Below are 27,498 nucleotides of genomic sequence, written 5' to 3' on the forward strand. Positions count from 1 at the left end.
ATATATATACATAATGGATTATAATGAATAATAGGAATGAAAGGAATCTATTTTACCGTGGCAATGTTCACAATTCTTTTTTTGAGTTCTGGTGTAAATAAGAACAACAATAAGAACAACAATCGCGATCACAGAGCATGCCAGTAGTAACACCAGTACGACCAGGACAATGACATGAGGATCCAACTTCTGACCTGGAATCAGAGAGAAAACAATCTATCAAAACGGTTAAATATATATCTTTACACAACAACTACATAACATGAATATGTATAATACCATATCATAATAGATTCTCTTATGAAACAAATTAACAATACAATATTAATTCAATTACTGTCTTTTTAAATTGCGTTTAACTTTCAAGCCTGGAACTACAAATTTAAATCTCTTCTTATGGTGAATTATTTAAATGCAGAACCTATACCGTAATGTCAGTGTTTGTATCATGTTTTTGAATTCCCTTCAGCTGAATACATGTTTCTCCTTTTGTTGCACTTTGATATTGTTTTTTTTATAGATGTGCCTTTTGCTTTTATATATATATATAAAAAAGATCAGGTAGAGACATAAAATACAATTTGTATATATATATATATATATATATATATATATATATATATATATATATATCTTTCCCCCCCCCCCCTTCATTTTAGTTATAGTTTAGTTTAATAGCCTTTAGCCTGAAAACAAATGCATATCCTACCTATTTCCAGCTTAACTCCTTTGCCAAAGAGTATCTCTCCACATGCAGCCACAGCACAGTAGTACATCCCAGCATCAGAGGAGAGGACACTGTCCTTGTAGAGGCTGTAGACACATCTCTGTGGAGCAGAACCAGCCTGGGTTTCACATCCTCTACTCCTGTCCCAGTGAGATGAAACCATGCCAGGATGGGACTCATTTCGGAACCAGAACACATTGTGTCCTGATTGTCCTCCAATACACTGGGCACCGTCTTCTCTACTCCCAGACATAATCCAGCACTTGAGGGTCACCCTGTCTCCGAGTGGGACCAAGGTCTGGTGGATCGACCTCTCGTGGTGAGACTCTGTGAATGCAATAGAATAATATACAATAACTTTGACTGACAAGACACAATAGGCCTATGTAATCATTGTTCATTATGTCAACAGTACAATTTAAGGCAGATAAGTGGTAAAATAAGAAGAAGAAGACCGATAGGCCTATAGAGACTGAAGGTGACATACTGTACCATTTACAACCAAATATGTGCCATTGTCAAATTCCATAGAAAAAGATGATCCTTTTCCACAGAAGTATGTTGCTTCATCATCTTTATTGACATGTCTGATTGTTAGAGTGTTTTGAGCATTGCTTTCGTTCACAATGAAGCGTGCGTTGTCAAACTGTCCATGAAAGTCTGTTTTGCCATGTCTTGATAAAGACATTTGTTGGGGCATATGTCCCAGACATTGCTTATACCAGTAAAGAGATGCATATACTGTAACATTCATTGGGCATTGTAAGGTGATGGTTTCACTGATTTTGACAATTCTCAAAGAGATCTGCTGGGGAATCTGCAGTGTCGTGACTGAAGATCATGGCAGCAGAACAATGGTTGTCCCGAGACACAGCAAATACAAAATAGAGGGGGGAAAAAAGAGAATTATCGGTTTAAAAATAAATGCAAAAAATAAAGTTGAAAAATAAATCAATGAAATGAAAATCTAGTAAAAACATAATGAGCCTTTGAATAATACATAAAATGCAGTTCAGTTAAGTTTAATATTTTGATCTAAATATGGGTCTTACAGTATCGAGCAAAATAGAAGATATACTTACACACTGTTCTAAGAAGAAGCAGAACAAACAATTTGTCAGTCATTGTGTTTTGACGGAAAGCTGCCTCAAATGAAAGGTTTAGTCTGATGATCAAGGTTTACTAAAATGCATCATGTGACTGGGAGGAACATGGACGGTACACTTTCATGGCCCGACCCACCTCTGCTGCCATTGGGGTTAGTCCACTTAGACTGCTTTTATTTAGTTATTTTGTTCATTAGAAGAGAAATAGAGAATGGACAAAAGACAGGTCAAACTACAGAATTATCGATCAAGAACAGTTAAGGGTGATGATTTAGAATAGATGATTTATACAAATGCGTATACATTTTCTACTGAAATTTACCTGGAAACCATCCATGCAGTTTGTCTGTGTTTCGTATGGAGAGTATCAGGGCCGGATTAACCCTTAATGATGCCCATTTCGGTTCCCCCTGGACCGTTTATGTCAGCGGGGGTTGTGTGTTGCTACGAAAGCTGGGTGAAAGGCGCTTCTGACCACTTTACTGCTACTTCAGCGGCCTCAGGACACTATTCTGCTGCTGTTACTGTCATGTTTGGCCTGCCGTTGGGTTCCCCCTAGACTAGAGCGTGGTGCTCATAGTACAGTAATAATGTAATTTGATTGGGGTAAATTGGGCTAAATTTGGCCATAGCAACTTGATGTCAGCACATTTTTGCACAAGTTGCTATGGCCAAATTTAGCCCAATGAGAGTTTTTGTGCAAAACTAATGCTTGGAGTGGCTTCAGCATCATGAAAACCCCCTAGTTGTCTCCACCAGGCCGAAGGCATGTGGGGAGAGTATGTTTTGCACTCCGTCCGTCCGCGTGTCCGTCCGTCCGTTTGTGTGTCCGTGTGTCCGTGTGTCCGTGTGTCCGTGAACAGCTAATCTCGGCCACCGTTAACCCGGTCGATGCCATATTTTGCACACACACTCCCTGGATGCCAACCATGAACCTCTGCCCCAAACTTTCCAGAACGGCCTGTTATAGCGCCACCAGGAGGCCGCTTTGTGCAAAACAAGCTAATCTCGGCCACCGTTAACCCGGTCGATGCCATATTTTGCACACACACTCCCTGGATGCCAACCATGAACCTCTGCCCCAAACTTTCCAGAACGGCCTGTTATAGCGCCACCAGGAGGCCGCTTTGTGCAAAACAAGTTTTTGCACAGTACACCTACAGATTTTGTCCAAACATCACGCAAATTGGTACACAGTCTCTCTAGAGCCATTCAACGAAACGGGTCTTTCAGATTTATCAGACTCCATCCTGATTGGTTAAGATTGGCTTCCAAAGTTCACAGGAGTGCTCAGTTTCAAACAAAATGCTGCAAATCATGAACACATCGCGTGATTTCCGTGAAATTGTGCACCCACATTCCCACTAGGCCGAGGACGAAATGCCACATGAACAATTTCAACTCAGCCTCAAGGTGGCACTATAACTGGCCGAAAAGTGTTTTTACCTCTAACTGCACGGATCTGTGGATAACCTGGTGGAGACCTGTGCCCGGAAGGGCACTTTTTCTAGTTTGATATGTTACATGCTACTTAAAGCATAAAGAAATTTAGAAAATATTGCCTTATAATAGGATGTCAATGATGACCATACTGTACATGCCATTTTCAACACTTTCCCCTCAGACAATTCCAGGCAACTTTTTTTCTGTTATTCAGGATATATTGAAGATGCAAAATCATCTGAGTTTGTTTTTTTTTGCAATTAGATTGAGGTTGACCCTGTATTTTCCATAGATTTCCTGTACTATCAGGGCTGCAGCCCCGGCCTAAAGCCTGTGCAATATGCCGGTGGTGGAGGAACGGAGAAAGAAATGGAGGAACCAACACATTATTTGAGACAATTTCGGTATTTGGGGGCATGGCCAGGTCCACCCATGTTTTGTAGGTGCATCTAAAAATGGAGAGGATTTTGTTATGGAGATGATCAGGGCCCTTAGTGGTGCCTGGGCCTATGACCTGGTTTGGTGCCCCCGGGGCACGGAAGATGGATGACCTTGAAGGTGAGGCAGCTTGATGTACAAGTACACCCTCTGGACTTGACCCTATAGTATGTCACAGGGACTTACCCCGAATCCAACCCTTGATGCTGAGTTTCAAGCAGAGAGGCATTGGGTCCCAATTTCTTCTTCTTTGATCCAGATGAGGATCAAACCTTGAGCCCTTCAGTGGGGGGCGGGCCCCACTGAATCGCTTACTCACAAAACAGATCAACGCCATAGCCACAACACATTGCCCTACCACTCCTGGAGAAGACTGTAGGCTACTGTACACTAGGGCTGCATTATTATGAAAACATGCCATTATGCAATTATGTGAATTGTGAATATTGCAATGACAATATGACTCACAATGAGTAAAACATTTAAAATGGCTTTGTGTCTTAGGTTTGAGTCCATGCTAGAACCCAGACAATGAAGGATACTGTATGCACACCATAGACTGTAAAAAAATATGGACAAAGCGTTCCCCGGGTCTAACATGGACGTAAAATGAAGCCTGTTATTCCTGCACTGTAAGTCGCCATCTTTCTAGATCCGTTTGGGCCCAGCTGGCCATTGGCTGGCTCCGTTTTGGCCCAGCTGGCCATTGGCTGGCCCAGACACAAGGCGGGACTTCCCCCCTTCTTCTCCGTTGGTTTTTATTTTGACTCGAGTGGGAGGGGAATCCCGATCATAGACTGTAACGGTAGCCACGCCCCTCAGAACATGCGCGACTTTATGGTCATTATTTTAATAAATGGGACCATAATTTACCAAAAAGAATATTATGACATGAGAAATGAGACTTTAAACTAGTGACTGGAAGCAGAAAGTATTCATGACCATGTTTATTAAGGTAATACAGTCTAGGTGAAGTTGGGCCCAAATACATGGACTTCTATGGGGCTATGGGACTGCCCCCCTGATGCACACACACTGAAAAAAAGAAGAAAGAAATGTGTATTATATTTCCATTCCAACTATGGCTACAGCTGCTATTGACAATGACTATGTATATACATTATACCACCAACTTAGCAGTACAGTCTCTCACTATTCCGCTTAAAACATTTCCTTCAAATCTTATCAAAGTCATCCTTTGTAACTCGAAAACTAGTTAAATAATATTTTTTTGTAAAAGCATTTTGCATATCATGTTGACATAGTGATGACGATACATTTTCAATATGTATGTTATTGTGCAGCCGTACTGTACTGTATAGGCTACCGCACGCACGCACGCACGCACGCACGCACACACACACACACACACACACACACACACACACACACACACACACACACACACACACACACACACACACACACACACACACACACACAACTCACTTAGGCTAAAGCATGGACCAGAACGCCAGAAAATACACTAAAATCCCACAATAAATTCAACATATACTGTAGCTCCAAGAGTCTGGTTATGTGAGTATCTAAGGGCCATCAAATATGTAATTTTAGTCCAAAGCTCGGGCCCTTATACATTACAGCATATAGGCCCTCAAATATTCTAAACTTTTTTACTTTGTTAACCCTACTTCTGTATATATGTGTGTTCTTTTGTCTTCTTGCTGCAGAGCTATACCGTATTGGTTCCATATAACCATCTCTTGACATGGAAAAACTAAAGCCACACAGCCGCTCACAGATGTAGGTGGTGGTATGCCATATCCTTTGATAGACCACGAGGCTGTTGGTGCTGAATGTTGGTATCAACAGGATGTGTAGCTCGCATGCATTTTGAGAGGCCTAGAATGGACACATTTTAGTCAGCGGTGCAGTTGACATCTTTTTTTTTTTTTTGGTTTCCAGGACAGGAAACACACACACAGACACACGCACACGCACATGTGCACGCGCACACACACACACACACACACACACACACACACACACACACACACACACACACACACACACACACACACACACACACACACACACACACACACATATATTAACTGTATGGTACTGTAGTTTTGGGTGTGATGGTACAGTGACAGTACAGTACAGTAGAGGGACCCCCTGGGGACCCCACATAGTAACTCTGTCATTTCTCAACCTTTTCAGACGCGGGGCGGCTCGCTGGAACCTGGCTGGTCCCCTGGGTGCGTTCCTGGGGGTCTGGATGTTCTGGGAACCCCCACACGGTAACTGTCACTTCTTCTCGACCGCTTCGGACGCGGGCCGGAACCGTTCCTGTGGGTCCGGAGCTTCCGTGGACCCCCACATGGAGTTGCACCACTCACTTCACACGGGTGTGATTATTTTTGTTTGTTTTTGTGGCTTTCGCCTTTATTTCATATTTTTTATAGAGGAACAGACAGTAGGCTGACAGGAAATGGGGGAGAGAGATGGGGGAGTGACATGCAGTAAAGGCCGTCGCGATCGGGAGTCGAACCCGCCGCACACTGCCAGACTCGGGCTACCGTCCAAGGTGCCTGGACCGCTGAGCCACGGCCCAGGACACGGGGTGATTCTTTTGCTATCAATAAGTTACTGTGTGTGCAGTTTGGGAATGAATGTCTCGACGACGACGTCCGTCGAAAAAAGATCTCGCTGTCTCTAAATTAATCTACACAAATCACAATGTATAGTGTTCACTGCTTGTTGCATATATGCTAGTGTAGCAACTTGATTGATAGATCAATCAGATCAGAGGGTATGCGCGTGACATCATCATCATACCCGTAAATTATTCAGGAAGTTCACAGGCAGGACAAAATGCAGCTACTTTGGAGTTCGCCTATGGCAGGTTGCTATTCATAGGAATAGACTAAGTGACAACCAGGAATAGTCTGGTGACCACCGGAGAGACGGGTGGCAGCCGGAAATTAGACGGCACCCGGGAGCAGTATGGGTTAGCGCCCCAGCCTGTGTCTTCCGTGAGGAAGAAGCCCAACAAACCCACGGTGAGGCCTTTAGGAGGGCCATGCAAGCCTCAAGCGGAGCCTGTGGCACGACCAAGGGCAAGGTGGAGCCTGCGGAACCGTTGCGGCTTGAGAATCCACCATTCCTGAATAAAGTGCCTGGTGCTGGGAGTCTGGTGCAACACACAGGGCCTGACCTGGTGAGAGCAGGAGTGGACCTGGTGAGACGTAGGAGGGGCCCGGACAGGTGTCAACCCACAGAGCCTTGTCCTTCCATGTGCCAGAATGGTACCTCCCAGTCCCGGCAGAGTAGTTCAGGAGGAACGGATTGTGTGGCCCTGGTTTTTCCCTAATGGGACTTATCGAGGGTAGCTACTGGGACGTAAGTCGGGACTTGATCACTTCCGGCTGGGTCACCTGAGTGAGGGGTATGATGTTGCGAGACCCGAAACCCAGATGACCTTGGGATACATCACTGAGGATACGTCCCAGGTGCATCCATTTATGTATGTATTTTGTTATCTAGTAAATGATTTAAACATTTTAGACATTAAATAATATGCCATTTAGTTGCACACCCTTGATAGACTTCACATATAAAGCTGCTTTTGAAAACATTTGATATAAAATTGTGTGACTTCTATAGCCTACAGCAGACAAACAGTATGTACACATTCCCCTTTTTATTCATGATTTAACTGATTTCACACAAACTGAATGGTCGGTATAGGCAGAGATTATATACTGGTATTTACATCCCAAAACAAACTAGTCAGGCTTCTACTTGGCCCAGAACCCACCTCACCCCCGCTCATTTTGATAGGTTGGATGGTTGACGACTGCAGAGTACAGCAACTTGCAATGTGCCTGCATGGTCTACAAGATTCGCTACACCTTACCCATGTACCTGTCAAAATACTTCCTTTATGTCAACAAGTTCATGATCACAACACCAGAGGGAGTTCCATAAACCACATGCAATCCAGATTCGGCTCCAACAAGGGCTGTTGTTGTGGAACGCCCTACCAACAGCCATTAAAAAATGGAGAATCCCTAGACTCCTTCAAAACTGCTCAAATAGCACTTACGTGTGGCTGCATTTCGAAACTGGCCCCTGTCAAAAAAGTTAAAGTCCCCCCCCCCGCCCTCTTTCCCACTACTGTACACGTTTTTTAACTGTAGGCCTATATATGATGATTTCTTTCTTTTTGCATAGAAGCGTATTTGTACGTCTTTAAATGTTCTGATGAATTGAAAATGGAGGACCCTGGTGTAAACACGTGTTTTTTTCCTTCTGGTTTTATCCTCGTAGCAGCTTTTGTATTGACCTGTAGGCTACTTTAGTTGAACTTACCTATTCTACAAACTGTGAATACACATTTTAAATCAATCAAATTGTGTGTGTGTGTGTGTGTGTGTGTGTGTGTGTGTGTGTGTGTGTGTGTGTGTGTGTGTGTGTGTGTGTGTGTGTGTGTGTGTGGCTCCCAGTTGGCACATTACAGGTCCTCTTACAACGCAGAGTCAAAAGGGATTTCACTTCCACCATTATGAGGTGCCACAAATGTCACTGTTTGATGCAGAAATGGGATTTTTGTTGTTGTTGGTATTGTATCTATCCTTTGGGGGAGGATCTTTTATAAATCCATTTCGGGTTTTTTCTCCCTTCCTGCATAATTGTATTTTCTGTATTTTTATTTCTATTTTCTTTGTATTGTTGTATTTTTTGTCTGTTGTGTGTTTTCTCAAGTGATCAAATCAAATCAAATGGCTCTTGGGCTGGCCAAGTTTGACAGGAAGTGCATTTTCATGTTCCTCCCGGTCACATGATGCATTTTAGTAAACCTTGATCATCAGACTAAACCTTTCATTTGAGGCAGCTTTCCGTCAAAACACAATGACTGACAAATTGTTTGTTCTGCTTCTTCTTAGAACAGTGTGTAAGTATATCTTCTATTGTGCTCTATACTGTAAGACCCATATTTAGATCAAAATATTAAACTTAACTGAACTGCATATTATGTATTATTCAAAGGCTCATGTTTTTAGATTTTCATTTAATTGATTTATTTTTCAACTTTATTTCTTATTTTTGTCTCCACCAGGCCGAAGGCATGGGGGGAGAGTATGTTTTGCACTCCGTCCGTCCGTCCGTGTGTCCGTCCGTGTGTGTGTCTGTGAGCAGCTAATCTCCGGCACCGTTAACCCGGTCGATGCCAAATTTTGCACACACACTCCCTGGATGCCAACGATGAACCTCTGCCCCAAAATTTCCAGAACGGCCTGTTATAGCGCCACCAGGAGGCCGCTTTGTGCAAAACAAGTTTTGGCACAGTACACCTACAGATTTTGTCCAAACATCGCGCAAATTGGTACACAGTCTCTCTAGTTCACATCTGGCTTTTAGAGCGCCACCAGGAGGCCGACTTTTGTAAAACACATTTTTGGATATTACTCCTCCGGATTTTGTCAAAAAATCCCGCAAATCGTTACACAGTATCTCCATAGTCATGTGCTCAAGACGGATGTGTCTGATATTTCATATTCCATCCTAATTGGCTAACATTGCCTTTAAGATTTTGCAGGATTGGCCTGTTTTGAACAAAAAGCCTCAAATCATGAACGCAGCGTGCAATTTGACGTGAAATCTTTCACGCACTTTCCTACTAGGCTGAGGAATATAGCCCACCCATTTCACATTGGCCTGTTATAGCGCCACCAACAGGTGGATTGTGCATGCGTACGATCAACACGGATCTGCACCATTTCCCATATTCCATCCTGATTGGCAAAGATTGGAACAAACAAACAAAAAACATGTTTATATTACTCCTAAACATTCCTATCCTCCTGGTGGAGACCTGTGCCCAGAAGGGCACTTTTTCTAGTTTGCATTTATTTTTAAACCGATAATTCTCTTTTTTTTCCCCTCTATTTTGTATTTGCTGTGTCTCGGGACAACCATTGTTCTGCTGCATGATCTTCAGTCACGACACAGATTCCCCAGCAGATCTCTTTGAGAATTGTCAAAATCAGTGAAACCATCACCTTACAATGCCCAATGAATGTAGAATATGATTATATATATATCTCTTTACTGGTATAAGCAATGTCTGGGACATATGCCCCAACAAATTTCTTTATCAAGACATGGCAAAACAGACTTTCATGGACAGTTTGACAACGCACGCTTCATTGTGAACGACAGCAATGCTCAAAACAATCTAACAATCAGACTTGTCAATAAAGATGATGAAGCAACATACTTCTGTGGAAAAGGATCATCTTTTTCTATGGAATTTGACAACGGCACATATTTGGTTGTAAATGGTACAGTATGTCACCTTCAGTCTCTATAGGCCTATCGGTCTTCTTCTTTTACCACTTATCTGCCTTAAATTGTACTGTTGACATAATGAACAATGATTACATAGGCCTATTGTGTCTTGTCAGTCAAAGTTATTGTATATTATTGCATTCACAGAGTCTCACCACGAGAGGTCGATCCACCAGACCTTGGTCCCACTCGGAGACAGGGTGACCCTCAAGTGCTGGATTATGTCTGGGAGTAGAGAAGACGGTGCCCAGTGTATTGGAGGACAATCAGGACACAATGTGTTCTGGTTCCGAAATGAGTCCCATCCTGGCATGGTTTCATCTCACTGGGACAGGAGTAGAGGATGTGAAACCCAGGCTGGTTCTGCTCCACAGAGATGTGTCTACAGCCTCTACAAGGACAGTGTCCTCTCCTCTGATGCTGGGATGTACTACTGTGCTGTGGCTGCATGTGGAGAGATACTCTTTGGCAAAGGAGTTAAGCTGGAAATAAGTAGGATATGCATTTGTTTTCAGGCTAAAGGCTATTAAACTAAACTATAACTAAAATGAAGGGGGGGGGGGGGAGATATATATATATATATATATATATATATATATATATAAATTGTATTTTATGTCTCTACCTGATCTTTTTTTATATACTGTATAAAAGCAAAAGGCACATCTATATAAATAAACAATATCAAAGTGCAACAAAAGGAGAAACATGTATTCAGCTGAAGGGAATTCAAAAACATGATACAAACACTGACATTACGGTATAGGTTCTGCATTTAAATAATTCACCATATGAAGAGATGTTTCTCTTCTATTCTATTTGATTTCTCACTTTTTTGTATTTGCTGTGTCTGGGGACTACCATTGTTCTCTCTTCTTCAGCCTTGATTCAGGTTCCCCAGCAAATCCCATTGAGAATTGTCAAAATCCATGAAACCATTACTTTTCGATGTCCACGAAATGACGATGGGGTTTTTCTTTACTGGTATAAGCAAAGGCTGGGGCATACGTTCCAACAGATTTCTATGACAAACTTTGAAATAACAGAACTACGGGCACAGTTTAACAACTCACGTTTCATTGTGACAACAAGCATGGCCGATTCCAATCTAACCATCAAAAACATCAACAAAGACGATGAAGCTACATACTTCTGTGGCGTAGGATCTGAACTTGCTATTAAATATGGCAACGGATCATATTTGGTTGTAAACGGTATACAGTATGTCGCATAATCTCACATTCAGTCTCTATGTATTCTTCTGACACCTTTACACTTATCTGAATTGTACTGTTGACATATGAACATATTCATTGCTGTGGTTACATAAATGAACTGTACTGTACATAGGTCTATTGAATCTTGTCCATTAATGTAAAAGCTCTAATGTATTGTATTCCATTCTATTCTATTAACAGAGTCAGACCATGAGAGGTCCATCACCCAGACTTTGCTACCGGTGTCTGGGTCAGTCCCGCTCGGAGGCCGGGTGACCCTCCAGTGCTGGGTTGTCTCTGGGAGTAGAGGGGATGATGCCCAGTGTACTGGAGGACACAATGTGTTCTGGTTCCGAAATGAGTCCCATGCTGGCACGGTTTCATCTCACTGGAACAGGAGTAGAGAATGTGAACCCAAGGCTGGTTCAGTTCCACAGAGATGTGTCTACAGCCTCTACAAGGACAGTGTCCTCTCCTCTGATGCTGGGATGTACTACTGTGCTGTGGCTGCATGTGGAGAGATACTCTTTGGCAAAGGAGTGAAGCTGGATATAAGTAGGATATGCATTTGTTTTTTAACACTGATAATTTAACACAGTTAATTTTGGGGTAATTAAAAGAAGACATCACACAAAATGACACAATGTCAATGATATTGACATTGTTTATTCCCTCTTCCTTTTAATGCACATAAAGGATATTGTATAACTCAAGTTGGGGAGCCATGTGATAAAACCTTGTGATAAAAGTTTTTGGCTCTACAGAGTATACTGTACCTGCGCCTTTCACTGTGAAATGTATGTATTGTATATTTGTATATTAGCCCACATAAACAAACAAACAAACACTATCTCAAAAGAGAAACTTCTATTTTATTGTACAGTCAGATGAAGGGAATACAAAAAACATGCGGTATAGGTTCTGCATTTAAATCATTCACTGTTCAGTATGAATACTGTACATTTAAATTAACTTTTGAAATGTTGTAATTACAGGTGTAGTTTGATCAAATTTAATTGATATGTTGACATTTATAATTTGGCGATTATAGCTATTTAAGGATTATATTTTCAGTCTGTCATTAACAGATTTGATTTATTGTGTTTGTTGTCTTTGTGTTTTGTTGTCTCTGTTTCCAGGTCAGAAGCTGGACCCACTTGTCATTGTACTGGGGTTACTATTGGCATGCAGTGTGGTCGTGACTGTCATTCTAATATACTACGGCAGAAATGTGAAGAGTGTTTGTGAACATTGCCAAGGTAAAATAGATCCATTGCACATGCATTATAATCCATCATTATGTGTCTATGTTTCTCATGGCTGGGTTACACTTTTTTTATTATTAAAAGGGAGGTGGTTTGTATTTAAATACTGTGCTGAATATTTAAACGGAGGACACAGTATACAGTGATGGCTCTGGCAAGATTCAGTTTAAAACCTATATATATATATATAATCTTTTGCAAGGGAGATGTGTAGTCTGGGATTGACGCTAAGGTCTCAGAGGCACTTGTCCGTCAGTATATATTTTGTTAACTTTAGCATAATTGTTCTTCATACATTGCCAATATGTAATGAAGATATTTAATGACAAAATGCACGTGCCTGTCTGGCAACCTGAAATCAAACTCCACTTGCCCGAACATCTTATTTACTTGCCATGGGCACTGCAGGGCAGTCGGGCAACCGTTAGTGTCAACCCCTTTGTAATTTCTCCATACTACAATAATAATTTTGTTCACTATACTAGCTCGTTTCCGTTTAAGTTTAAATAGATAAATTAGACAAACCAGGCACAGGGACCTTCTCATTCCCAGGCGGCCTTCAGCTATGGCTTAATATTCCTAGTTCCTACATTAAAGTTGCAACACATTTTGGGTCCCTACTCATAGGTTCAGAAACACTGCCTTAGAAAGCTTATAGTTTCATGTTTATTCCATGCTTTTACTTGTAGGAACACGGAACACGGAACACTTCCTCTCATCTTGGACGTGTCCGGTCAGCTGTCCATCAGGAACCGGTAATTATTATTTTTCAAGCAACCAATTTGACATTAGTATTTATGGACCTCACATTAATATTCAATATTCCTTTACCATGTGCTTCTCTCCCTGAGTGTGAGCTCTCTCAGGCATCATAGGGTTGTGCCGTGGTCATCAAGGTGGTCTTTGTTTCAAGAATCAATACTGTAACGTTTGTCGTTGTTGATTTAAATGTAATTGCGTGATTTAATCACTACTCTGACTGGACTCTATAGTGATTTTGGTCACAGCCTGATTAATATAGGTATATATCCCAATCCTTTTTCTCCAGAATGGCGATGATGCGGTGAACTATGCAGCATTGGATTTCTCTGCGAGGAAAGCTAAAGGAAAGGAATTGAACTATGAGAGTATATACTCTGCTGTGAGAGTTAGAGAGTAGACTGGCAGTGAAACGCTTCAGCATAGTCAACTGTTACATCTGATCAGATCAGATCAGATTACACTTTAGTGCTCACCAGTGGGATGGCAAGTACTGATTTGACTTCTATTTCACAAAGTGCCTCCAGGCCAAAAACGTTTATTTTTAAAGGGGCTTAAATTGTAAACATTATATTATAATCATGACTTAAGACAAATCTTACAACTCTCGTTCAAAAAACAAATCTATGGTGGCCTGTGATAGTGATAGACAGTGGATGAGTTAAAACGCAGTAGTCGAGGTAATTCAAAAGGTGCATACAGTAGGTGCATAAGGATCAGGTTATTATCAGTCATGCAGAGTCTCGAGGTACATGCTCTTCTCCAATAGCAGATCTACAAGCTCACAACGCGTTGCACCATGTCACAAGCTTGTAGATCTGCTATTTTCACTTTTCCTTAAACTTATTTTTATTTTATTCGTATTTTTTAATGGAAATAATTTGTTTTTTTGTGTTATTTATGAAGTAGCCTACTTTCCAAAAACTGTTTTTAATTGATGAAAAGTTGTAATTATTTTTTGTTTTAAACTTTTTGCTAATCTGTCGATAAAAGGCTAATATATAGGCTTACTGCATATATTTTTTTATGTAGGAAACGAAAAAAGGGGATATTTACAAAAAGGTTTCGATACATAAGGGTCTTCGTCAGGTATTGCCATACCTGACGAAGACCCGTAAGGGTCGAAACGTTGATTTAATAAAGTTTCCTGCAGGAGCAACTACACAGTGTGCGGACAACCCCCCTCTTAACTGTGCCGCTTCATATTCCCATAGCTTCGTTTCATTGGCTCAGCAGCATGGCACCTTCCCAATGCGTTTAGTTCAAATCTGCTGCTGAGCCAATAGAGCATCGCAGTCGTGCCCCCTTTCATGACGACGAGCGGCCCGGGAAGAGAATTTCCCATAGATGTTTTAGAAAGTATTTATTTAAAGACTTTAAGTCTCGGACAAAGCCAACTCATGACAATAAACAAAACATTTTGGTCTGAACAAATAATTAGAAAAAATAATAACAAAGTGTTTTTTTCTTCTAATTATTTGTTCGGTTTGTTGTCATGATCCGAGGCGTAAAGGTCTTTAAATAAATACTTTCTGAAACGAAGAATTTATTGGAAATTGTCTTCCAGGCCGCTCGTCGGGGCGGAACTGCAACGCTCTATAAGACTAAGTGATTTAGTCAATTATAAAACAAAATACTACTGTTGATATATAACTTAAGAAATGTTAAATCATTTAAAAAAAACCTTCTTTGATTATGTATTAACCAACATGAGTTCTAAATATAGGTTTCAATATGGTTTCAGTTAGTTGCCCAGCAGTGAGCACTGACGTATGATGTGGTTTTGTCTCTGCAGTGCTGTGTGTTTGTGAACGTCAGTCCAGACGAGAACAACGTGGGGGAGACTCTGAGCACGCTGCAGTTTGGCTCCACCATCAGACAGGTGGCCCTGGGGAAGACCTCCCAAAACCTCACCCCAGCCAAGAGCACCAAACCTGACACTGTGACCCCAGCCAAGAGCACCAAACCAGAAGACATGGCCCCAGCAAAGAGCACAAAGACAGACAATGTGACCCCAGCAAAGGGCACCAAACCTGACACTGTGACCCCAGCCAAGAGCACCAAACCAGAAGACATGGCCCCAGCAAAGAGCACAAAGACAGACAATGTGACCCCAGCAAAGAGCACCAAACCTGACACTGTGACCCCAGCCAAGAGCTCCAAACCAGACAGTACAAAACCTGACTGTGTGACGCCAGCAAAGAGCACAAAGATTGAGAAATAGCCAGGGAACATAAAAAATGTATGAATCTGGGACATGAGTTCATGTGTACCGTACCAACGACTACAGTAGGACATTAACTGATATGATCAACATTTATTAAAATATATATTTGACAATGTTCTGCATATGTCACATTTCATGATGTTTTGATACAATTAGTTCATACGTTGCAATTAATTTTTTTATTCAGGCCAGTTGTGCGACAGACTGACAGGCATGTGTTTTGTAAATTCATGATTTGGATAGGCCTAGTCTGTTTGAAGTGGTCTCTTGAAGTAGACTTTTGAAAGCATGTTGCACAAAATCATAACGTAAGCTATTTTTCCCGAAAGCTTTCAAAGAATCGTGAAAACAGCAGGCCTTTGTTCTTCAGGAGATGGTTCAGAATAGGCCTGACCTCGATTAGTCCAATAGTCGACTACTGGTCAATGTTTTTTTTTGCATGATTCGACTTAGAGTTGACCTAATTATTACAAAGTTTGAAAATAATAGGATAGGCCTATATCATGATTTATTGGGAGAAACCAAGCAAGTATAAGTTCTATTTTAGACATTAAGCACCCCCCACAGCCAAAGGGAATTATACTCTATTGTGTGTTTTAGGTTGAGTTTCCGTCCACACGTCCTAGCGCATCTTCAAATGATATTAGTTGAGAGAATAATATTCTGAATTTGTGTTAGACCCCAAGGCCGGGAGCGCTCTCCGTGGTTTTGATCTGATGGATATACTAAGCTCTTCATTTCTGACTTCTCAGCTGCCTCTCGTTCAAAATAAGAACGCAATGGAATATTTAGCGATAATATTAAAACGAGAGAAAAGTAAGCAAGCTAAACATCTGTTTTTTTCAGAGTAAAAGCGGCCATATCTTCCCGGCACCCCAGAGCTCCTATTTTTAAGGAATCCCGGGGCTAATTGTGTTAAGCAGATAATGTAGTCAGACTGATTCGACTGCCAATTTCTCAGTCAAATCATGCAAAAAAACCCCCAAAAACTAGTCTAGACTGGTCTAAATGGGACTCTGTTCTTCAGGAGTTGGTTCTAGTTGTACGGGCCTCTGTTCTTCAGGAGTTGGTTCTAGTTGTACGGGCCTCTGTTCTTCAGGAGTTGGTTCTAGTTGTGCGGGCCTCTGTTCTTCAGGAGTTGGTTCTAGTTGTACGGGCCTCTGTTCTTCAGGAGTTGGTTCTAGTTGTACGGGCCTCTGTTCTTCAGGAGTTGGTTCTAGTTGTACGGGCCTCTGTTCTTCAGGAGTTGGTTCTAGTTGTACGGGCCTCTGTTCTTCAGGAGTTGGTTCTAGTTGTGCGGGCCTCTGTTCTTCAGGAGTTGGTTCTAGTTGTGCGGGCCTCTGTTCTTCAGGAGTTGGTTCTAGTTGTACGGGCCTCTGTTCTTCAGGAGTTGGTTCTAGTTGTACGGGCCTCTGTTCTTCAGGAGTTGGTTCTAGTTGTACGGGCCTCTGTTCTTCAGGAGTTGGTTCTAGTTGTGCGGGCCTCTGTTCTTCAGGAGTTGGTTCTAGTTGTACGGGCCTCTGTTCTTCAGGAGTTGGTTGAGGACGCTGGTCTGCTTTAGGACCCTCAGGTTGGTCATGTCCTCTGCAAAGACGGGCACGTCTCCAGCCCTGCGGGGCGCTGTGCCCTCACTGTCACTGTCGCTGTCCGACAGGCCACAGAGCAGAGCGTCGTTCTCATAGGTGGGGAAGAAGTACCTGCGGAGAGCCAGAGGAGCTTACACATTGTATCGTCTGTCGGGTGGAAACCTCATACATCCAGTATGCTCAGGATTCAAATGCAAAAGTAGCAGATCTACAAGCTAAAAATTTCACTTTGTGCCATATTTCAAGCCTGTAGATGAGCATACTACAGCATCACACAAAAGTAGTACTGAATTATTGCTCAGGAATGCAACCAAAGCAAATCTCCATTAATTCAAGGCTTCGTATAGAGTCTATTAGACATTAGACTTTGGTTGATGCAGCAGTGAAACAGTAGTAATGGCTGGGACACTGAGCCTACAGGAGTGCACTTAAGAGTTTGGTGCGTAGGCCAGAGAAAAGCTGTGTCATCTCGCTCTCTCTGCTGCTGCTCTAGAATCTCCACCTGTGCATGGCCAGAGTACATCCATTCAAACTTTAAATCAATTTAATAATACATTTAATTTCATGTACTAGTGTACTGCAAATAGAATAAGAGAAAACAGTATTGTAAAACAAATATTACATACATATTGGATTTGTATAAGAAGGGAAAAAATGATTATTGGAAAGTAATTGTGTTTAAAATAAATTGTATCGTGATTTGAAACGTATGGTGAGTTGAGTGAATCGTTACATGCCCACTAGACTAGACAGTGATGATTCATGTTCATGATGGAAGATAAAATAACTATTAACCTAACAAGTAATCTACTTGTAAATCGGCTATTTTCGGTGTGCAACATGCTTCCATAGAAGACACCACATGCTGGCTTCTATGGAATCCAAATGACTGAAACCAGTCGTGGCAAGTGAGAACTTGAATCCATGAATAATAATAATGCTCACCAGTCTCTTCTGTTGGAGCTGCTCTCTCAGGCCTCTGTCTTCAGGCAGGACATCACAGAGCAGGAAGTAATGTTCCTGTATGTCTGCGAAGACAACCAATCACTGGTTGATATTGGTACAACTCACAGCCATTAAAATGACTGACTATCATTGCCGCTACGGATCAACCATACGGATCCGTACTACACTCTCAGAGTTATAGGGGTTCCTTGAAATTCCTGGACAGTAGGACTTGCTGGGGTGCCTGAAAATACATGGAATGCTGCCCTCTAGTGGAAATGCATTTCAGTAAATGTAACAAAATGCTAAAGTCACTGGCACTGTCTTCTGGTTGTTTTAATACTGTGGAAGTAATAGTAGTAATGATAATACAACTATTAGGAATGGGAGTAGTTTTGCTGTTTTCCATAATGCATGCTCATCATTGCTGATGAATATGTTTTCAGCATCGCGGTGTGGAACGTGGAGACCAAGGAGGCTATCTGTGGGAGCCCCGCTTCGCCTCACGTCGCCGGTCACTGCCTCACCACAAAGTACTCCAACAGGTCAGACCCACAGACTGCCAGTTGGGCCTGCTGAAAAGGATCGTCAAATGTATAGAGGTGAGAGATTGGTGTTCAATCCACGGCATTTTGTTCCCCATCTTATTCACTGCATGGCTACTCTGAAGGACTCCTGCAACTTTGGCTGTAGATAGTTAGCTAAAGTTACCATATATATTAAGAAACAATATAGCAAATTGGAGATATGCAGTGCCCCTGCATAGTGCATACATACAAAGCATGTCATGGTTACTACAGTAATGCTGCATTGGTGGGTTATCCTCTTCCCACTGAATCTGACACTGCAACGTGCACGTTTTATGTTGAAATTTATCATAATGACCTACACAGTATAGTACTGCAATCGCACCCTCAATGATGTGACAGAATACGTTTATTGCTTGAGCTGAATACTCAGTCAATCTGTCTTTGTCGCCTGTCTTTGTCCAGATCTCTGAGGACAATCAGTTCTTCTACTGCGGTACGACCAGCGGAGATATCATGAAATTCAACCTGGAGACCAGCCGTCTGAACGGCTGCTGGCCCGTTAAACACAAGTACAGCCAGGTAGGACACAGACCTTATTTTATTGAAGTCAATGTGCACTGGACCACCTGCAGCCTTTCTGGATTCTGTCTTTAAAACCGTATGCTTGTGTTTCTCATTGTGCAGGGTGTGAATGTCCTCACATTACTGCGGTCTGGGAACATTCTAGTGGGCTCTGGAGCCGGTCTCCTTTCTCTGTGCTCTGGAGCTAACTTCAAAACACTCAAGTGAGTCCTGCAACCTTTCCCCTCATATAATACGAATACCGGACTTCTCGCCTCGGCGAGTGGACTTCATCTTTGGCGAGTGGCCTTCCCCTTTGATCGAGAAGACTTCACTTTCCGGGGCGGGGTGTCCGAGTGGCGCGCTACAAGCTTGTAGGTCTGCTATTTTTGAAAGATTGTAAAAATGTGGCGCAAATCTTTGAATATATATTCTTTCAAAGTGAATGTTTTTAACTCAGGTCTAAATGGGTTAACAACTGAGTCACTGTGTCTGTGTACCTGTGTGAACAATCTATGATATAGCGATGCGCTGTAAGCATAGGCGGCGGGTGCGTTTTACCTTTGGGTAGGCTATAGAATTGCGTTGGGGGGGGATTCTCGCGGCCGAGCGGAGCGAGGCCGCCGCCGCGGATTTATTTATTTATTTATTTCCCAGATGGTCTAAAAATGAGTTATTTAGCATACTTTTACCAATGAATTAGCCTATACACAGACAACGACTTTTGGACGTCTTTTTCTCAAGTCTCGAGTCAGTCAGTCAGTGACAGTGTAGATTACCCGGCGGTGTTGGCGTGTTGCTGCCCCTCCGGGAGTCGCGGCTCATGGCTCTCCACAGACGGCACAGAGACAGCAGTCACTCCACTGAACGTGCCAGTGTTGCTGCAGTGGTGTGAACTGTGAACCGTGCGGGCACTGGCGCTGCTGAGTTCTGACACCTTCTATAATGCTGCGCACATATATTATATATATAAAAAAAATACCCAGCATAATTTTTGGGAAGGCTAAGCCTTCCCTAGCCTTATGCACCCGCCGCCTATGGCTGTAAGTACGACTTGTCACAATGTGATGTGTTTGTAAGCTTGTAGATTACATATCGGCAAATCGAGATAAAAATGAGGTGGCCAAGGTTATAACCTTTGGGGACCCTGGTCAAAGTAATGTTATATACTGTACTGTTACTACTGTATAAGTGATTAAACAATAAGGCCTATTGGGATGAGCATGTGTGTTCTTTCTTTGCACACATATTACCCATTTTCATGTTTAATTTTAACTTGATGAATTGTGATATATAGCCCTGTAAAATCACTTGTCCTAATTAATAATAATATAATTAGCTTCAAAGAATGTTCCCTTCCAGAGTAGAGTGAACACCTTGTCAAGACTCAAACCAGTGAATATCTGCAACAGTATAATGTGACGCTCAAAGGAATACAGTGAACAGTGAACTTTTACATTTCAAAAGTTTTATTTGTCATGTACGAAGTAACAAAATCTGAGTTAAAAAATCACATTGAAAAAATATATATTATTTTTAAAATAAAACAATTCATACAGAACATGAGCCAAATACCATCCCAACCCACACACCTATATTATGTACACAATTATTGCAAAATATATAATCTAGAAGAGCCAAATACCATCCCAACCCACACACCTCTATTATGTACACAATTATTGCTAAATATATAATCTAAACACTTACAAATATAACCTCTTATATACAATACACAATTATTGTAAAAATATATACTGTATAAACCTCTAACCTCATATTAAGTACACAGCTCCTCTGGCTGTTGTTGTTGTGGGAATAGGGAAGCCTGCTGGTCCTGTTGCTGAGACACGTCGTGGAGGTGTGCTGTACTGCTACACTCCACGCCGGCCACAGTCACACCAGACAGCTCACCGTAGGACCGGTGGTCTGGTTTGGAGGCCTGGTTCTGGCTGACTGGTGGTTCTTGTAGTTCTGGTTCTGGCTGGTTCCCCTCATCCAGCTCCGCCTCCGAGGTGGAGGTGAAGGTGGACGCCTCCTTCTCAAAGTAAAGGAGGAGCAGCTCCTCCAAGCTGCTGCAGTTCTCCCCGAGGTCTTCGTCAAAAACATTAACGGACGCCACGTCAAAGACATCCTCCTGCAGGACGTCTGTGTTGCGAGCCTCCTCCGTCACCACCAGCAGGGGAGGTCGGGGCTCTATCCGTGCCACCTTGTTGCAGCTGTCATGACCGTTAGTGACTGCGATGTGTCTGCGTTTTCTGCTGCTGCTGCTGGTAGGCCTACAATCCGCGTAGCTGACCGCCGTGCCCTTCCTGCCCTGGTAGACGCCGTCGATGAACATGTGCGCGTAGCCGGGGTTGACCAGCCAGTAGCCTCCCTTCCCACGCTCGTCTTTGAACTTGCGCTCTCGCACGAAGCACTTGGACGTCGTCAGGGTGTGTCGCAGCGAGCTCTGCCAGGTCCTCTTCTCCGCGCGTCTGTAAAACGGGAAGTTGTCCATGATCCAACCATACACGTCGCAGAGCCTCACCTTATTGGACCGTTTGGCCATGTAGATCAGAGATCCGTAGGTGTGAGGAGGCTTGGCGTAGAGGTCCGCGTTGCCGTCGTCCTTCACCGGTGTTGGACATGATGGACTGGGTCCGGCGACGACAGGGTACCCTGCAGTGGTGTGGGAGGTAGCAGCGCTCCCTGCTCCTGGGTCTACAGCTGTCAGTAGGACGGCAGCGGTGTCCCCAGCCAGAGGGCTGGATGGAGAGCCAGTGCCCCCCTGCCCCCAATGGTGTCGAGCTGGAGGATGCAGAGTAACGGGCTGGTTCCCTCGCTCTGGAGATAGGTATGTAGGCCTACTGCTGGGAGCAACAGCAACCATGTTGTGCAGCCACTGGAGGCTGGTCAAACTGTCATCAACATCGGTGTTGGTGAGCGTCCACATGTTTAAATTTAAGATGGACATGAGCTAATAAGTGCTGTTGTTGATGGAGAGATGCTGAGCTGCAGTCACGTTCCAGTCTCTGTTGCACAAATGCACACTAACGGCTCACCTGTCGTCGGCGCTCGGGATTTCATTTCGAACCAAGACCACGCCCATCGCGAGTCGCGATTTGTTGAAAAGGTCGGTTACCATGGTTACCATGATGACGCGACTAGCCCATCCCCAAGAGGGCGTGTCTTGTCGACGCCGAACGTGTGTGTGCGTGAAACTTTCACTTCCTTGTTGTTGTCTAGAAACAGGTTGTCGTGTAACATTAAATAGTACTCTAAACACTGAAAAGTAAATCTAAACAAATAACATGCTGCGTTTCAAACGTTTACTTTAGGTAGTTTAAAAGGCCCGCGCCGCTCCTCACGTAACCGCCGTGATTGACGTTCAAGAAGGCGGAGTCTCTAACGTAGTTCACCCGGCGGCCATCTTGCTTCGGGACTACAGTACCACCCGCAATGGCAGCTCAAACAAAAACATAACTCGCTCAAATCGGTCCAAAACGGTTTGGTTTATTACAAACGTTATCAACGTGGCTATGGTTCAGGACGCTTATCTGCTTAATTTAGTTTTTTATATGGATGTCATATAAAAGCATATAAGTATGCGGACGTCTCTGACGTTTATAACAAACCAAACCGTTTGAAAATCGGTTGAAAATAGAGCAAGTTATGGTTATTTAAAAGTACATGCCCCATAGACAATGTTAAGCTGCACCGAGGTAAGATGGCCGCCACGTAGCAACGTCGCTCTCCACTGCAGACCGTGCAGTCTAGTTGTCCTGGCTTGAGCAAAACCAAAAGTGTCAAGTTATTTTGCAAAACGTCTTGTGACGGCCAGAGTCACAAGTGACTCTTAAGTGAATAATTAACAGGCCATCACCAGGTAACGATGATTGACACCTGGCAATCTCCCTACTCAGGTTATAGTTGCCACAGGTGTGTCACTCTGGGTGTGAGAAAACAGTTTGTGTGCTGGCAGCAGCTCTGAAGGACAGTGTCCAGCACTCTGCACTCTACCTGTTTGTTTATTTTTAGCTCGAGTTAGAGCATGTTTAGAGATATATGCACCCCCTGCAGAAGAAGGCCTGCCGTCAAGACTCTTCAAACTCCTCTGTGATACAATCCAGGGAGGAGAAGTAAACGGAGGAGGCGAATTGCTGCAGGAGGCTTGTTTGCCTCTGTTTGAGTGACCGAGTGGGACATTAAAACACACTCACAGGTAACCCAGAAAAAACACTTCATTACCAGCAAGGACAAACGATAACATTGGGACAAAAAACACTTCATTACCAGCAAGGAGTCAAGGACAAACAATAACATTGGGACAAAAAACACTGCAAAAACAGCAAGAGGATCTTATTTTGTTATCATTAACTGAACTCTCAAAGACCAATTTTGCTTTATTTCAAAGGAGTGGTGAATTGAATTAATAACCCCATTTGTGCCCAAGATTTTGAGTTGAACATTTATTGAATATATTTTGTGGGGGTTTCGTTATTTGTTGATTTTCGTTCTGAATATAGATCGCCCTTTTGATGCTTTTTGTTTTCATTGAAAAGTAAATAATGTTGTAACTTAATTAACCCACCCCTGGTTTCAATACAAAGACTGCTCCAATCCATCACATTTAAGGGTTCTTTATCTTTTATTGAGTCCTTTGTCAGTTTACCACCTGGCTACATTAAAAAAAGGAGAGGCTAAGTCCTCTCTGGTAGGTACACACCTGCCTGGCACCCCAAGCTACTGAGGAAACCGTTACAGTCTAACCTATGGATAGACCTATGGTCTAGCAGAGACCTCTATTGGCTCAAACTAGGTATAGCAATGGTAAAACTAATATTTCTATACCAGTGGTTTTCAACCAGTGGTCCTTGAGGGGGTTCCAGGTGGTCCCTGCAGAGCTAAATTATGGAGAGTTGACCAAACGGACCACTATTAGATCTTTAACTCTTGAGAGTGTAAAATGAAACCAAATCTGCATTAGGCCTACTTAATTTACAAGAATAATTGTTATTGATCAACGATTGTTATCTCTCCTATGGTAGGCCTACCACTACCAACATCAATTCAGCATGTATTGTGGACAAAATCAAATCTGATGACAACAAAACATTCTATGTTTTGGGTCTGGGAGGCTAAATCTAATGACTCAAATGCCAAATAAATAATGGACCCTGACATGAAAAGGGTTGCCATATATTGATTGTCTATGCAAAAATGTCCATAACCTTTTTTCGCAATGTTTCCAGCGGATCAGGCCTCTCATTCTGTGGACCTTAATGACCAAATGAATAGAAAAAACACAAATAAAAAGTACAGCATGATATCACAGATCCTGTCCAATTTTGGGCCTGTGGCTCCTATTTGTTGAACTCCCTCTTAGTGTGGACTTCGTTGACATTAAGGAAGTATTTAGACAGGTACATGGGTTGGGTATCTTCGTGGTGTAGCGAATCTTGTAATCCCGACCCATTGCAAGATGCTGTATTCTGTCGTCCTAAGCCATTCCAGCCTGTCAAAATGGGCAGGGGTGAGGTGGGATCGGGGAGTAAGGCCAAGTAGTAACCCGACCAGTTTTTTTGCGGCTTTCGCCTTTATTTTTTTATAGAGGGACAGACAGTAGGCTGACAGGAAATGGGGGAGAGAGATGGGGGGGTGACATGCAGTAAAGGCCGTCGGGATCGGGAGTCGAACCCACGGCACACTGCCAGACTCTGACTACCGGCCAAAGTGCCTTGACTGCTGAGCCACGGACCAGGCCCTGTAGCCTTGTTTCAAGGGCCTTTGAGGTGCTGTGGTACCAAGAGGTGCATGCATAGTCGAAGAAACCTTGTAGCCTACAAGGGCTCTAGGGTCTTTAAGGTGTTTTTGTTGACCAGTGAGGAGATCCTGCACAGGAATCTTGTTCTTTGGTTGACATTTTTGATTACGTTGATGATGGCCATTTTATCACCGGAAAGATTTGCCTCCTAGGTAGGTCATTTCAACTTTTCGTGTGATAATAGTGTCACCCACTCTAACTAAGAAGCCAGATGGCTTTCTGCCATGCTCAGACAGTTAACATGCATGTAAAACTAATTATTTTCTCTTAAACCAACCAACAGTTAAACCAACACTGCTGTTGTGTAGTACTTTAATAAACTTTATTTATGTAGCAACTTTGTTACAAAATGTTTTTGAGATAAAGGAAATACAGGTACAATAAAATGAACACTAAATGAGCACTAGGAGAACTTAGTATAATCCGATCGACAGTAGGAATTGGCTTTAAAAAACTGTTCTGTTCTGTGATGCTTGTTTCAGAACATTAAAAAAAATCTGGATAATACTTTTATATAATAATTTTCTGGTCAGGTACAGTAGGTTATTTGCGGGCCAGCAATATTAATGGAATATGAAATTGGACAGATCCATCTAGATCACATGACTAGAGATACTGTAGTGTGTACCAATTTGCAGGATGTTACTTATAACTGTACTCTGGTCCCAGCAAATCAGGCACAATTTGCTATTCTATTTTACAGATTATATATATAGTATATGTATGACTAGCTCTCAATGATGACGTAAGAAATATGGTCATGTATGTAATCTGGTCCCAGCAAATCAGGCACAATTTGCTGTTTTATTTGCATACGCATCAAAAGTGGCGTGTTGGCTGGGACGGTTTTTGGCGCAAAGTAACCACAGTATACCGCTAATCAACTTGATCAGAAATGGAGTTGGAACAACTGAGGTTTGACCAAGCAGAAGACAACCAATCACCACTCACCAACCACTGTCAACTCCACCCTGTGCCACCCATGCCAACCACTCACCCACCTCCAACCAGGCCGACCACTCCTACCACACCTATCACTGGGGCCGCACACACACACCTCAAAACATATAACAATATGAATGTACATCTGATGCACAAGCTTGTATATCGGATGCCATCAGATGCCAAGAATATGACGTATGACCTCTTCCCCCAATATTAACCTTCATCATTCAACCTCTTATTTATTTGTCCAAAGACTGACATAAAATAGTTAACATATACTACTCACACGCTTTATCCTCAGGATGGCACGCCATACAGCGATCCAGGTACTGTGACATGAACTTGACGTAACTGGGCTGAATGTGTATACACTGCTTACAATGAATCTAAAATGTACCTTTGCATACTTCATATTCAAATTTTATAGAAACAATGTAGTTATATATTATATTCCTATAGTATTACTTCAACAGTGAACAGTTAATTATTCTATTGCAATATTTTGGCTATGAAGAGAAAACACTTTTTATCTCCTCAAGTGGTCCCTGGACCACTGGTTGAAAACCACTGCTCTAGTGAGAACATAGAAATAGAATATGTTTGCAGCTGAGGGACATGGACATGAAACATGACCCCAAGTATAGGCTACATCAACTAAAAACACAATCCCCATTCCCCATACCTTCTCTTTAAATAGAACATTGTTGCCACCTAGTCTTAGATACATACAATGTATTATTAGCCTATACATGCATATTACATGTAGCACTCTCAAGCAGAGTTGGACATAATTTCTGTTTTAGTTTAGGCCTACTAAAGAGCTGGAGAATACTCATTCCTTTGTCAATGTTAACTTCAAACACTATGTAGGGTCTGAATCATGCCTGGTATGATCTGTTGTTCTTGGATCTGGAAACCTCCTTAACCTTCACACAAATGACATTTTTCTGGATCCCATTCCCATTCTATTGTTCTATTCTCTTTCAGGGCGACTCCAAACTGATGAACCACATTCTTACCTTGTCTCTGCGTTCTCTGCATTATTCCACCAAAAAACATGTTGAAAATATGGGGGACCACTGGAAAGTAGTAAAAAGTGCTTTGGACAAAACCACAACTCCATTGGACCCTCAAAATGTCTACTAAAGCAACTAACTCCACCACCTCTCCTCATTGACTATATATAAAGTCACACCAACTTTGATGAGGCAGTATTGCTTTGTTTTCAAAATGAAGGTTCTTAATTTCCTGAAAAATGTATAATTAACATTTCCTGAAAAATGAACATTGGAGTTTCCTGACAGCAGAGATATAGTCCATATAGATGACACCATCAGTGGCTGGCGACATGAAGTCTCAGATGCACATTGGGGGCCACACTGTTCCCATGTTGATCCACACTATTAGAATTATTTTGGCACCCTAGTTTGAGGGGTGCTATTCCCTCCGACATTTGGCTTTCATTACATCATGTGGCAGCCAAGTCTATAGACTTTTAACATTAATGGGTTTGAGAAACAAGTTAACTACAGTATAGGGGTGAATAGAATTGACACTGTGCCACATGTGGAATGATCAAAATGGTGAATGGGTAAAGAGGCCGCCTGGGAAACCAAAGGTCTCCA

General features: G+C 42.5%; 2 protein-coding genes across 3 annotated transcripts in view; one reads left to right on the forward strand and one right to left on the reverse strand.

Annotated features, from left to right (window-relative positions):
• The window catches only part of anln2 (anillin, actin binding protein 2), a 304,484-nt gene that overhangs the window by 210,000 nt on the left and 66,986 nt on the right, over positions 1 to 27,498 (forward strand). The window lies entirely within an intron of this gene.
• On the reverse strand, positions 20,903 to 22,057 carry LOC310858036 (forkhead box protein J1-B-like; the record flags this gene model as incomplete). Its single annotated transcript, XM_083764083.1, has 1 exon — positions 20,903 to 22,057. The coding sequence occupies one exon, from the start codon at positions 22,055 to 22,057 to the stop codon at positions 20,903 to 20,905; it is 1,155 nt and encodes a 384-aa protein (XP_083620209.1).

This window comes from Protomyctophum parallelum (genome assembly GCF_964188405.1).
Source record: "Protomyctophum parallelum genome assembly, chromosome: 4".
In the NCBI taxonomy this organism is placed as follows: domain Eukaryota; kingdom Metazoa; phylum Chordata; class Actinopteri; order Myctophiformes; family Myctophidae; genus Protomyctophum; species Protomyctophum parallelum.